The 13,137-nt window shown below is 42.7% G+C and overlaps 1 protein-coding gene across 2 annotated transcripts in view; it reads left to right on the top strand.

Moving 5' to 3' along the window:
* The window catches only part of C7H8orf37 (chromosome 7 C8orf37 homolog), a 7,510-nt gene extending 2,743 nt beyond the window's left edge, over positions 1-4,767 (top strand). Inside the window, exons 4-6 of one of the 2 annotated variants that reach the window (XM_033155612.1) lie at positions 1,183-1,248; positions 2,295-2,390; positions 2,801-4,767. In XM_033155612.1, coding sequence (XP_033011503.1) covers positions 1,183-1,248; positions 2,295-2,390; positions 2,801-2,960 — 322 coding nt within the window. In that variant the 3' untranslated portion in view covers positions 2,961-4,767. The remainder of the gene's footprint in view (positions 1-1,182; positions 1,249-2,294; positions 2,391-2,800) is intronic. The other variant, XM_033155611.1, reaches the window with a different exon arrangement.
* The last annotated feature ends 8,370 nt before the right edge of the window (positions 4,768-13,137 follow it).

The raw sequence follows: 13,137 nt of genomic DNA, 5'->3' as shown, positions 1-13,137 counted from the left end.
GTGTATGTTTTCTCAGAAGTAAATTTGTCTATGTTCAACATGGGAACGAGAAAGTTCTGCCAAAAGATCCATATAGGGTACCTGTATTTTGAGGGTGGATTAGAAGAAAGAGGGATGACATCACAGTCTTACCCGGGAGGCAGTTTCAAACTACAGGACAGCAAGGAAGAAAGGGCAGATTCATTTGAATCATTGCTAACTTTTCACTTTGATTTCAATGGGACCTATGTGCAACTAGCATAGCATGGATCAAACCCTGTATCTCCAGTGGACAGAATTTTATTGTTGCATTATTTTGGTTAGGGCAGCCAGATGCAAAAAAGAACAGGGCTCCTACAATCTTTAATAGCTGTGTGGAAGATGGAATTTCAGCATATGTGGTTTGGCTACGCTGTACTCTTTAGCTTCTGGTCTCCCTAATGCTGACAGTGTTGTGAGTACAGTCGTACCTCTGGTTATGATTGCTTCAGGTTGCGTTGGTCACGGGATATGAACGCGCTGAATCTGGAAGTACCGGAACGGGTTACTTCTGGGCTCGGCAATTCGCGCATGCGCAGACGCACAAAATAACGTCACGCGAATGCACAGAAGTGCCTAATCGTGTCGCACACATGTGCAGACGCAGCACTTAAGGTTGCAGACCTTTCAGGTTGCAAACGGGGCTCTGGAATGGATCCTGTTCGTAACCAGAGGTACCACTGTATGTGGGAGCACCAGTTGATGTTTATGAAGAAATGGCAGCATCAGTTCTTATTCTAACTATATATATATATATAATATAATATGCCATGAAACGAGGGCAGGGGAACTTTAATAGCTTTTCAGAACTTAATGCTCCATGTTGATGATGATGTTTGCTTATTTCTAGCCCCTGTGGTGTTTGGTAGAAACCCTGGAGGTTCTGGAGTGTTTCCCTTACTTCTTTTGTTGAAACAGTGGGGGGTTTTGCTCCCAAGATACAGACAGTATATCGTGCAGATAATAATATTGCAATTTCTTCTGAATTGTTCTGCCTTATAGTTCTACAAACAAAAGGTTTGTTGAAAAGGTACACATGTTCACTAGCGTGATGACACCTGAGAAATCAAATGATGCAAACTTTGCAGGCAAATGGTTTGAGGTGGAGGTTTTTCTTCTTCTTCTTCAAAACTATTTCAAGGCTTTCCAATTTAATTCTTATAGATGTTGCCCGGTATACCTTGGTGGAAGCAGCGCGCCACGTGGTATAGGAACAAATATTTCTCAGAGGTAGGCATTTAACAAAAATAAAAATACTGGCAATTGCATTATGAGACCTTCATGTTTCTCTTACTGCTATATTAGGAAGGAACATAAGCTGCTGCTGCTTTATACTGAATCAGACTGTTGGTCCATCTGGCATAGTATTGTCTACACGGACTGGCAGCAACCCTCTGGCATTTCAGACAGAGGCATTTCTCAGCCGTTCTTGGAGATGGCTGGGACTGAACCTGGGAGCTTTTGCACCATCTGTGACCCTCTCCACCCCAACCCAAGCTGCTGCACCCAGTTATCTCAGCCTGTGGTCTGGTAGCCACAAGGAGTCAGTCTGAGTTCACTATTCAGCTACATCAGCCAATGGCAAGGCAGGTGAGAAAAGTCCCCAGCACATGCAGGATTCAACCCATGTTTGTTTAGATTTTTGTATGCCACTAGCGTTCGTCTATGTGTACAGATCATGCTTACCCATGTTAAAGAAGCATATGAATCAGAAACTCAGACGAAACTTGGGTATATGTTCACATAGTTTCACAGACATGATCCTCTTGTGAGGAGGGAAGTGGTGAGAGATCAGCTGTGATGTGCCATAAAGCTCAGTTCCCATAAGGATTTTTCCTAGGCTAACTTCTTCCTGTAAAATGGAGGCAACCAAGCTTTTACCCATACATAGAAAAAAGGGTGAAAATTGAATTAGTAAATACCAGAGTTGCAGCCTTTAATCAGCTGAGGTTTTATCTTATTGAATGGTAAGAACCGATTTTTTTTAGTGGAGGTTAATTTTAAACAGTGGAACTGAAAGCTTAGAGTTGTAACCGCTCTGTTTAAAGGTTAGTCTAGTTCTGGTGTGTTAGGATAGGAAATATGAAACAGAATGTTCCTTTCCTTTTAACAGCTGTTTATTAAATTGTGAGTTTTTTCACACTTCTGTCAAGATTTAAGAAATGCACCTATTATGAGATTGGATAATATGCACAAGTTTAATAAGTTAACAAATTAGTTGATTGAACTGTTCCATGTGTTTAAATCTATAATGTTTGTAATCTTTTTTGGGGCAGAACCTGTGATCAGCTGCGGTGTACTGCATGTGACTTCCGTGTTTTGCAATACGATGACTTTCAGTGGGATCAGTCATGCGATTACCTCTTTTTCAGGTATGCTTTGTGGGTAATATTGATAGGATTATTTGATGTGACCTATATGGTAGTGGGGTATCATATAAATGCTGTGGTTCGTAAATGTTCTGATATCAACTTTACAGAATTGCAGGTGTTGATATTTCAGTACATAGATTGGGGGGAAAGCCTATAGCAGAAAGACCCAAAGGCTTTCATTTCAGTGACCAGGGTAGAGTGTCTTTGTCTTTGTTCCACTCTGTGACTAATTGGGAAATGATTGGCTGTGTAGTTCTGAAGGAGTATTATTATTATTATTATTATTATTATTATTATTATTACCCCATCCATCTGACTGGGTTGCCCCAGCCACTCCATGCGGCTTCCAAAAAATATAAAAGCATAATAAAACAAGAACGCTATTGAAATAGAATCTTTTTGATTGATAGGAATAACATGCCTGAATTCCGCAAGTTGAGGACGAAGATGCTAACCAAGAAAGGATCAAGGGCCTATGCTTGTCAGTGCACTTGGAGATCAATAGATGAATTAACAGACCTCACTGTGGATCGACAGCTCCGCTGGGTTTGCAGCAAACACGTCGAATGAAGTTGTCTTTGTCATTCACACGCTCATTTCTGTATGAAGACCATCTGTTCATTGCTCGGCATCATGAGTGATGGATTGAGTGTGTTCCGTGCACAGTTAGATCTTGATAATCCAAATACAAACTGTGGACTTTGCCTTGTCTGCAATTCCCTTGTGAACTAACGGAATGGGGGGGGGGGCGGGCATAGTAAGCCAGAGACCTTCCTCGGCCTAGAGGACCAGGCTGGCAGAAATGTTGAGTACTTCCAGCATAGCAGGGAATGGAGCTGAAAGGAAACAAGGTCTGGGTCCTAGAAGGCATCCCACAAATGTAGAAGCAATAGATACATCTGAAAAGAAAGAGAAATCTGCCTAAGCTAATACTTGGGTTAGAACACTTTTTGAATATGTGTGTGGGATATTTTGGCTTTGGCTTTTTACCTGCAGGTGTGTACCGTGTAGTGAGTCAATCTTCAAATTAATATCATTTCGGAGTTGTTTTAGCAGGATGCTGAAGCTTGCCTTCAGAGCAAGAGCAAATAGCTGGGACAGTCCAGCAATGGGAAGGAAAATAACATGACAGCTCCAGCATTTTAATAAGCTCATTTCTAGTTGTGAGACAGGTCCTTAGGCTGCAGTCTTCATGCATGTCATCCCAGGAATCAGCCTCACTGGACACAGTGGTACTTGCTTCTTGAGCTAGGGTGGAGCTCTTTCTGCTCCCTGAAGTCTGCAATCCTGTGCACACTCACTTGGAACAAAGTCCCACTGAATTCAGTAGGACTTACTTCTGAGTAGAATGCATTGGATTGAGCCACTCAAAGCTGTTCATGCGATGGACCCTAAACAATTTTTTTGCAATGATATTCAAAATCAATGTTGTTGTTTTTTGCGGGGGACAAGGGTAAACGTCCTATTAGGTGTAGGGTTATTCCACCTTCACTGACACTCTGCAGGTCTTAAGTTATCAGAAAACTGTTGTTAGATGTCTATTTCAGTTGTCTTTTGAGACTGTCAGTGCATCCACATTTTAATGTTTTAATCTTTGTATCGGAATACCAAATATAATCAAAGTGGTTCAGAACTGTTGCATCCCCATTTCCATCTTTAAAAAAGAATTGAGCCAATGGGTGATACCCAGTGTTAGTCAGACCCAGAGTGGACCCACTGAAATGAACTGGACTTGCATAACTGAATTCCCTTGATTTCAGTGGGTCTGCTCAGAGATGACTTAGCAGGGTATCATGACAGTTTTTGAGTTGTATGATTTAGCTGATCCTGAATTTTTTTCTCAACCAACACATGCAGCACTATTCCAGGAGTTTTTTCTGTAGCACTGAAAGTTTAAATGCGCATTGAAGCGCAAACAATTGTAGCAAGCAAGTAGTACCCAGAATGTGGGAAACAATAGCACATTTGGAAAACAATTGTTGCTCATATGATCTCAAAACACATCGTCCTATGCAAGGAATTTCAGTTGCTTTTTAGACCACGTAATCTGTTTAGAATAAGAGTATAAATAACTTGGATATACTTTCTTTTAAACCAAAATATGGAATCTAAAAGTGCACAAGGCAGAAACCGTTCCCTCTGATTTCTCTGTAATGCTACAGTCATTAAAAGTTGTATTCTTGGCATATCTGAATAAGTTGGTTAAATTTCATATAATCACCTGTTGTATTTGTTCTTTTTGGCCCCTGTGGTGTCTTGATAGCTAGCACATGCCTGAAATGTTAAATAAATGCATAGTTTGGTATTTATGAAATAAGGAATGTGAAACCCACTGAATAATTAGTTAACAGCACTATATAAATACTGATTATCATCATCATCATCAAGAGATGGCATTGGGAGTGAATATAAATATTGGTTACTGATGGGAGGCAGGGTTTGGTGTGACTGATCGTAGCCAGATATAGCTGGCTGGACCTAAGGTGTTGTTAGACCAGGAATGAGGAGTCCAAATGTTGGACTCCCATCAGCCTAGCCAACAGTCAGGAAAGTTGGGAGCTGTAGTCCAACAACATCTGGAGGGCATCCCTGACTTAGACAGTGGTTGACACAGCAAACACCACTAGATTCTATCATCTTTAAGAGCTAGTTCTGTGCAGTTGGAAGCCGCCCAGAGTGGCCGGGGAGACCCAGCCAGGAAGTTCCTCAGATACAAATTCACTAGGTGACCTTAGACAAAGTACTGGTCCTACACGCATACCATCTGCAGTATGTGGATAACAGCACAGGCCAGTCTTATCAGGTTAGACTGTTGGAATTACTGAACTATTGTGCCTGAAGAACTTCAAAAGCCTAAAAAGTGCTATATACACAGTTGGCATGTGCCTCAATGTGTTACAAACAAGTACAACAATTTGACATCTTAAACAAGACTTCAACTCAGTTGCAGGGGCAGGGGGGAGGGAATTAAAGAAAAGGATCTGATCTGGACTTGGATTGTAGATGAAATAGAAACAATAATTGGCAATTTAAAATATTGCAGACTATATCTGAAAGATTTTAAATATTACACATTTTACACAGCACAAGACATTAAGTATCATATATTTAGGTGCCCATAAAGTGTTTGACCATCTTCATTGGTCCTTTTCATTTTGTGTCTTGGAAAGAATAAATTTTCGTAAATATTCTACACAGGTAATCAGCTCTATATTGTCCAATAATGACAAGAGTCCATGTCAACCAATGTGATTGATGGAGTTTTAAAACACATAGGGGAACTGAACAGGGATGTCCCCTTTTCCCTTCGTTATTGGTTCCTTCATTAGAACCATTAGCTGAAACCCTTCGTAAGAATACAAAAATGTTGAGTGTCATAATAAATTTGCAAGAACATAAAAGAAAGCAAAGCTAATGCACTTTGATAACTGGATCTGGGAGGGGTGGTATGCAGAGTAGGATGTTACTTGCTTTTCATTTGACTTACCTGGTAGATCTTCTGTTACACGCTCTGTGTGGGTCACTGACGTATTATTCTTTCCTACCTGTATTACTATCTGATAGTGGAAGTTGTACTTGATGTTTTGTTTGTTTGTTTTTTACATTAAAACACACGGTATAAATGCAAAGCACAGTATTATCCCCTGCAGTCCTGTAGTTTTCATTCTCTAGATAATGTTGGCAGCTCAGGTCTCTGAAACCTGCAGGATTTAGGGGCTAAGTGGGCATGGACAGAGTTGATTATTTGGTTCTGAGCCATCTGTTGGGAAAGCGGTTGACCTACATAGGCAGTCTGAAGGGAGGGCTTCACAATGCCACGTTTGAAGCCAAATAGGATTCTCCCCCCCCCCCCAGAATTGCTGAAAGGAGAGCTTATTTACATGAACCCTTTGCTCATGAGATACCTGAACTGTTTGCCATGAGAAAACTCCATAAATGGGATTGCCAAAACCTTCCAGCAACTATTCAGGGATAAGAGCATCCAACTGCAAGCAGGCCAAATATATGAACTAGCCCCAGGATGATTCACAAAAATAGCATCTTTTTCCATGGTTTTCCTAGTGCACACTAGATTTTGGTCAACCCGGCTTTGACTTGTACAAGTTGGTTTGCTGGATGCTTCAAATCAACATTCATACTGAGAGACCCCAATCGCACTTAGAAATGGATGGAACACATTGTTAGCAAGGTTGGTCTGTGTCCACTCCTGCTGACTTTTACAGGTGGGTAGCCGTGTTGGTCTGCCATAGTCGAAACAAAATAGAAAATTATTTCCAGTAGCACCTTATAGACCAACTGAGTTTGTTCATGCACACAAAAGCTCATACCAAGAACAAACACAGTTGGTCTCTAAGGTGCTACTGAAAAGAATTTTCTATTTTGTTTCTGCTGACTTTTATTTATTATTTTTATTTATTAAATTTCTATACCACCCTTCACCTGAGGATCACAGGGCAGTTTCCAATATACGGAGAATATATAAGGTGTTCCTATTCAAAATGGGAACCTTAGAGTGTTTTTATAATTTTAATGCCATCTGTGAGGCTGGTACTTTTACAGAGTACAAGAGGACGGGTGTTTACTCTGAGGAGCTTATAAAGGTCACGTCCACACCATACATTTAAAGCTCATTTATACCACTTCTACAGCCATTGCTCCTCACCACCATCCCCCCAAAAATCCTGAGAATTGTAGTTTGTCCCCCACAGAGCTACTGTTCCCAGCAGCCTTAACAAACTACCATTCCCAGCCATGTGCTTTAAATGTAACAGGGGAAACAACAGAGGAAGGGAAAGCTGATCAGTTTTTCATAGTTGACTGAAAAATCAATACTGGTTGTAGGCAAATAGAACAAAATATATGCGCAGAGATTTATGGATAATTGACAGGTGAGTGATCAAAGTGGATCTGCTTGGGGGGGGGGGATAAAAAGCTGTCTCAGTGGGCCAAAAATGGTTCTGCACCAATAATAATAATAATAATAATAATAATAATAATAATAATAATAATAATAATAATTTATTTATACCCCGCTCATCTGGCTGGGTCTCCCCGGCCACTCTGGGCGGCTTCCAACAAATATTAAAATACAATACAAAGTCACAGATTAAAAAACTTCCCTAAACAGGGCTGCCAGAACATGCTTCTGAAGTAAAAACACTGGATTTCCCCTGTTATGTCTACTTTGCTGCTCCTGCCCTGTGCTTTTAGCATTAGCCAGGCACCCAAAACTAAGCTGAACCAAATCAGCATTTTATTTCTATATGAGGAAAAGCCCTTTTAGCAGCTTATTTGGGAGCCTGTAACAGCCTGTTCTGCCTTCCATCTGGCTAAAAGCACACATGCTAGATTCTACATTCCAGTCCACTATTTTAACTTCTTAGAAGGTTTTTGTTTTATGTTCTCAGATCACAACAAGGAGGGTTGATTGTCGTCCATGTAGTTAAAGTAAACATAGTATTCCTATTTAAAACTGCAGAGGGCAGACTTACACCAAGGTAGCTAGGTCTCTTGCATTTTGTGTTTATTTGCACAGGAAGTCTTAAGCACTTCTTAAAAGCTGACCCAGAGCTCCTTCAAACCACTCCTCTGGCTATAAACTGAGTAATATGGACCCAAGATTTCGAAACCTAGTTTTCTGTATGTTGCATAATGCGTGATAAAAATATGTCAGACAATAGTTCCCCCCTCCCCCCTTCTCTTTTTGACCTCAGACAGGGGTTCCCACCACCACCCCCATCTTTACGTTGAGTAATTTATCAGTTACTGAAGCTGAATGTTGTCAGGAGAGACAAAAGACACAACACATGGTTTATCCCTGGAACTCACCACCACAAGATGTCATCAAACTGGATGACTTTAAAACAGCAGGGTAGGCATAAATTAAAAAGAACATCAAGATTAAACACAAACGGGCAATATGAGGTAGGGGGGAATCACTATTCTTATTTTCCTATGCTAAACTATCCATTTCTTTAAAAAAAATATCAGGTTTTCATACAATTAACTGGTGGCAGTTGTAATTACTGGTAAGTGTTTGCAAGCGACAGCCTCCAGGAAACTTACAGATTACAGTGTTTTCAATCTCATAACTAGGGGGGCGATCCTGTGGTGAAATTGACTGGGCTGAGCAGTTTAGGATGCAGCAGATCTCTGTCTTAGTTGGGATTAAGTTCCCAACCCCGGTTTAGCCGAAGAGATGCCAGTGTAACTTGCACATCCTGGCTGAGCCAAAGCTGGCCAGTGTAAATTACCAAAAAAGGGGTGTTCCAGGAGTGTGGTGAGGGCAGGACCAGAGAGAGAGAACTTAGTCTGGATCCTAAACCCAGCTCAGTCATGCAACCTGGCAAACCTGCATTAGGTAAAGGGACCCCTGACCATTAGGTCCAGTCGTGTCCGACTCTGGGGTTGCGGAGCTCATCTCGCGTTATTGGCTGAGGGAGCCGGCCTACAGCTTCCGGGTCATGTGGCCAGCATGACTAAGCCGCTTCTGGCAAACCAGAGCAACGCACGGAAACGCCGTTTACCTTCCCGCTGGAGCGGTACCCATTTATCTACTTGCACTTTGACGTGCTTTCAAACTGCTAGGTGGGCAGGAGCTGTGACCGAGCAATGGGAGCTCACCCTGCCACGGAGATTTGAACCGCCGACCTTCTGATCAGCAAGCCCTAGGCTCTGTGGTTTAACCCACAGCGCCACATGCATTAGAACATTATTAAAGGCTTGTTTTCCCTCTGTTAGGCTCAGGCAGAGCAGCAACAGTAGCTCGGATACAGAACGGGGTTTTTGATCTGGTGTGGCTTTATGGTGGCTGAACTTAACACCAGCTTCTTGTGCATAGGATTGCTCCCCCCCCCCATTTTTTTAAAGGAGGGTGGATATAAATAAGGCGGTAAATTAAAAATGAAATTGTGTGTCACCAACACCTGCTAAATTAGATCTCAGTCAATTTTAGGGAAATTTGAAAACTTACATCCCTACGTAGAATCAAGCTGAGAAGTTTGCACAGAGAGGCTTGAGAGGATCTTCATCTGCACATTGAGTCATATGGGGGATTCGTTTATATGGAGCATTTGGACACAATCCAGCAGAGGCATACTGAAGACTGTAATCCTAGACACACTTACTTGGAGTACACCCCTTTGGATTAAATGGGACTTCTGAGAAGATGTGCATAGAGTTGTACTGTAAGTGCAGAATAAGCACTGAAGCATTTCCTTTTGCCATTCTATTTCTCCTCAAAACATAGTTACAGGAGAAACCTGTAATGCAACTTTCTCTGGTGTCATACTACAGAATTGTTTGGAATAAAGGGAATAAGGAAGCATCAGACACATAACTCTGTAGGATTGTGGCATTTGTCTTCACTACTTGTGTTTCTTCTCTCTGGCTTCCTCCTGTTTATTTGATTTGCTTGCAAAAAAGCTTACATGGTGTTGTGTCCTGTCTTCAGTGATCATTAATTCTCATTTGCTCATGGGGTGGTTACCGTATATGACCATTAGCCTTCATCCTGATCTGCTTGGGAGCTGTTTACACAGCTTCCCATTTGTTCATCCTACACTTTTCAATGCATTTTCCTGTCACTTTCCAAACTGCAAAAGTCTCCTTTTAAAAAAAGAAAAATGGTTTTGATGTGCCAGGGTAACAGAGCACTTAAATCCATTTCAACTGTGCAAGCTTAAATATCAGGCACGTGCTTGGATCCCTCCTGCAAAATACTGTCATTCCGGAGGCCACACACACACTAACATGATCCTTTTCAGTACATGCAGGACTCCTCTTGCATCAAAGGAAACACTTGTTCATATTTGTTAGATCCTCTCCAGCTTTGCTGCCTTCCCTAATTCTACACTATTTCTCTGTTTTAAGAGCACGGCACTTTTCAGGGGCAGAAATTGTAGAAGGCATTGGTGTTTTTGCTGCAAGGGGTGGGTGCGGGGAACAACTGTGAGGTCTGTCATAATCCAGATGTGCAGGAAGTTACATCCATAAATCTCTGCGCACAATGAGAGGAGAATACAGAATGGATTAGAGCATGTTTTAAATAATCTCCGCAGCGAACTGTTTTAAAAATAGCATGGTATGTAGACTATTGCTAGACCACCATTGGGGCAGAGAGTACGTTTGTTAAAGTATGCAAAGGACTGATGGGATCACTTGTATTCCACCAGAGCCATTTTGTGAAATTTGGGCGTCAAGCCGGAGAGAAGCTGCCACTTTGTCAAGAAACAAGAGGAGCTGCAGTGGTGCTAGTATGTGTGAGAGAGCTCAGGGCTGCACACTGAAATAAGCCCAATATAATCCCGTGGAATTAGTTTTAGTTTACATGAGTGTAACTGAGCACAGAATTTCACTTACAATCCCATGACAAATCCTATTAACTTCAACAAAAATCCCGGTCAGGCTATGATACCTGTTAGACTTGGGAAGTTTAACAAAGGAGATCTCGTTCTGCTTCCTGCAGCAGCATGCTATGTATTTAAAAGACTCAAGGCACAGTCCGTGAAACAACTTTGCATAAAATTTGCTTGTGCTTGTTTATAGATGCAAATATATGGCAACTTTCAGAGGAGCAAAACAACAGTTCTTGCTTTTGCTCTCGGGGTGCCAAACTTTTGGGACCAGAGGCGCAATAGTGGACACAACACATATGCAGTCTCTCACACACCACAACCTATTGACTACAGCAGAACGCTTTCAAGTCTAATTTAACTAGAAGAGGCAAGGTGAGTGACAGTGAACGCCTCTGTAGGTGCATGTACACCTGTTGGTGACCCCTACTCTGAGTTATGGGTTGCCAACAGGACTTTATGGTCCCAGGACACTGTAAACAAACTGAGGTGGTAGGTTGAGGTCTTACCTGCCTGGTAAAGGTAAAGGGGCCCATTAGGTCCAGTCACGGACGACTCTAGGGTTGCAGCACTCATCTCGCTTTACTGGCTGAGGGAGCCGGCGTACAGCTTCTGGGTCATGAGGCCAGCATGACTAAGCCGCTTCTGGCGAACCAGAGCAGCACACGGAAACGCCATTTACCTTCCCGCCAGAGTGGTACCTATTTATCTACTTACACTTTGACATGCTTTCAAACTGCTAGGTTGGCAGGAGCAGGGACCGAGCAACGGGAGCTCACCCCGCCGCGGGGATTCGAACCGCCGACCTTACGGCCCAAGAGGCTCAGTGGCTTAGACCACGGCGCCACCCGCTGCATGGTACTTTGCACTTATTACAATCCTGTACTCTGCTTCCAGCCTGTTAACAGTGCGGGATAACATCTCCTAAATGAAGCCATAACGTGGCACGGGATAAAGTGCACATTAACAGAACCTTGCAGTGCTGTGGCTGTATTGCTAACATTTGATCCTACAATCCTCACCTGCACTTAGGCAGAGAAAGAAGAGGACCATAAACAGGGTAAGTATGTAAATTGAGCCTATGGGTTCCCTCTTCATAGAGCTGCAGCACACATGTAAGTGCTACTGTTGTTCTCCAGAGGGACAGAACAATATGGATAAAAACCCTTCTCCGTCGGCAAGATTATTCCCCTCCCTTCTGTTATGCTACTGACGTTGAATGGAGGCTTGTGGGGCCATAGTACAGAGGTTTAAAATATGTATTCACTAATTGTCTAGAGACACCCTGTGTTCACATTTCATAGAATCGTTGTTGTTCAGTCGTTCAGTCGTGTCCGACTCTTCGTGACCCCATGGACCAGAGCACGCCAGGCACGCCTATCCTTCACTGCCTCTCGCAGTTTGGCCAAACTCATGTTAGTAGCTTCGAGAACACTGTCCAACCATCTCATCCTCTGTCGTCCCCTTCTCCTTGTGCCCTCCATCTTTCCCAACATCAGGGTCTTTTCTAGGGAGTCTTCTCTTCTCATGAGGTGGCCAAAGTACTGGAGCCTCAACTTCAGGATCTGTCCTTCTAGTGAGCACTCAGGGCTGATTTCTTTGAGAATGGATAGGTTTGATCTTCTTGCAGTCCATGGGACTCTCAAGAGTCTCCTCCAGCACCATAATAGAATCATAGAATTGTAGAGTTGGGAGGGAACCTGAGGATCATCTAGTCCAGGCTTCCTCAACCTCGGCCCTCCAGATGTTTTTGGCCTACAACTCCCACGATCCCTAGCTAGCAGGACCAGTGTTCAGGGATGCTGGGAATTGTAGTCTCAAAACTTCTGGAGGGCCGAGGTTAAGGAAGCCTGATCTAGTCCAACCCCCTGCAATGCACAAATATGCAGCTGTCCCTTATGGGGATCAAACCTGCAACCTTGGCGTTATCAGCACTATGTTCAAACCAACTGATCCATTCAGGTTTGTCTTCCCTCTGCAATTTAAATCATGTTGCATCATACTGTAGCGTTGGTATTTATTCCCACTTCCCCAAATATGAGATGTTTAGGAGCAGCATTGCAGGGTTTCTTTTCTCTTGGATAACAGAGCACGTTGGTAGCTTCCTAAATCGGTTATTTACAAATAAATAAGCAGAGCCTTTTGGGAGCAAGCAGACTCCTAAGGCAGGCAACGCAACCACTAATCCTGCATGAGGGTCCCACAGAGCAACTGAACCTCAAAGATGCTTCAGCAAAACCAACTCCATCTAAAAATGAACGTCTTGTCTCTCACCCCAACAATCACACAGCCAGCTCCCTCCATTTTTCTCTCTCTTTCACACAGGCACACAGGATCTCAGTCTCAGATCTCAGCCTGCAAGTAGATTTCCCATTCATCTCCTTGCCACCATA

The sequence above is a fragment of the Lacerta agilis genome, chromosome 7, assembly GCF_009819535.1.
Source record: "Lacerta agilis isolate rLacAgi1 chromosome 7, rLacAgi1.pri, whole genome shotgun sequence".
Lineage (NCBI taxonomy): Eukaryota > Metazoa > Chordata > Lepidosauria > Squamata > Lacertidae > Lacerta > Lacerta agilis.
This window is presented reverse-complemented; position numbering and strand designations above follow the sequence as displayed.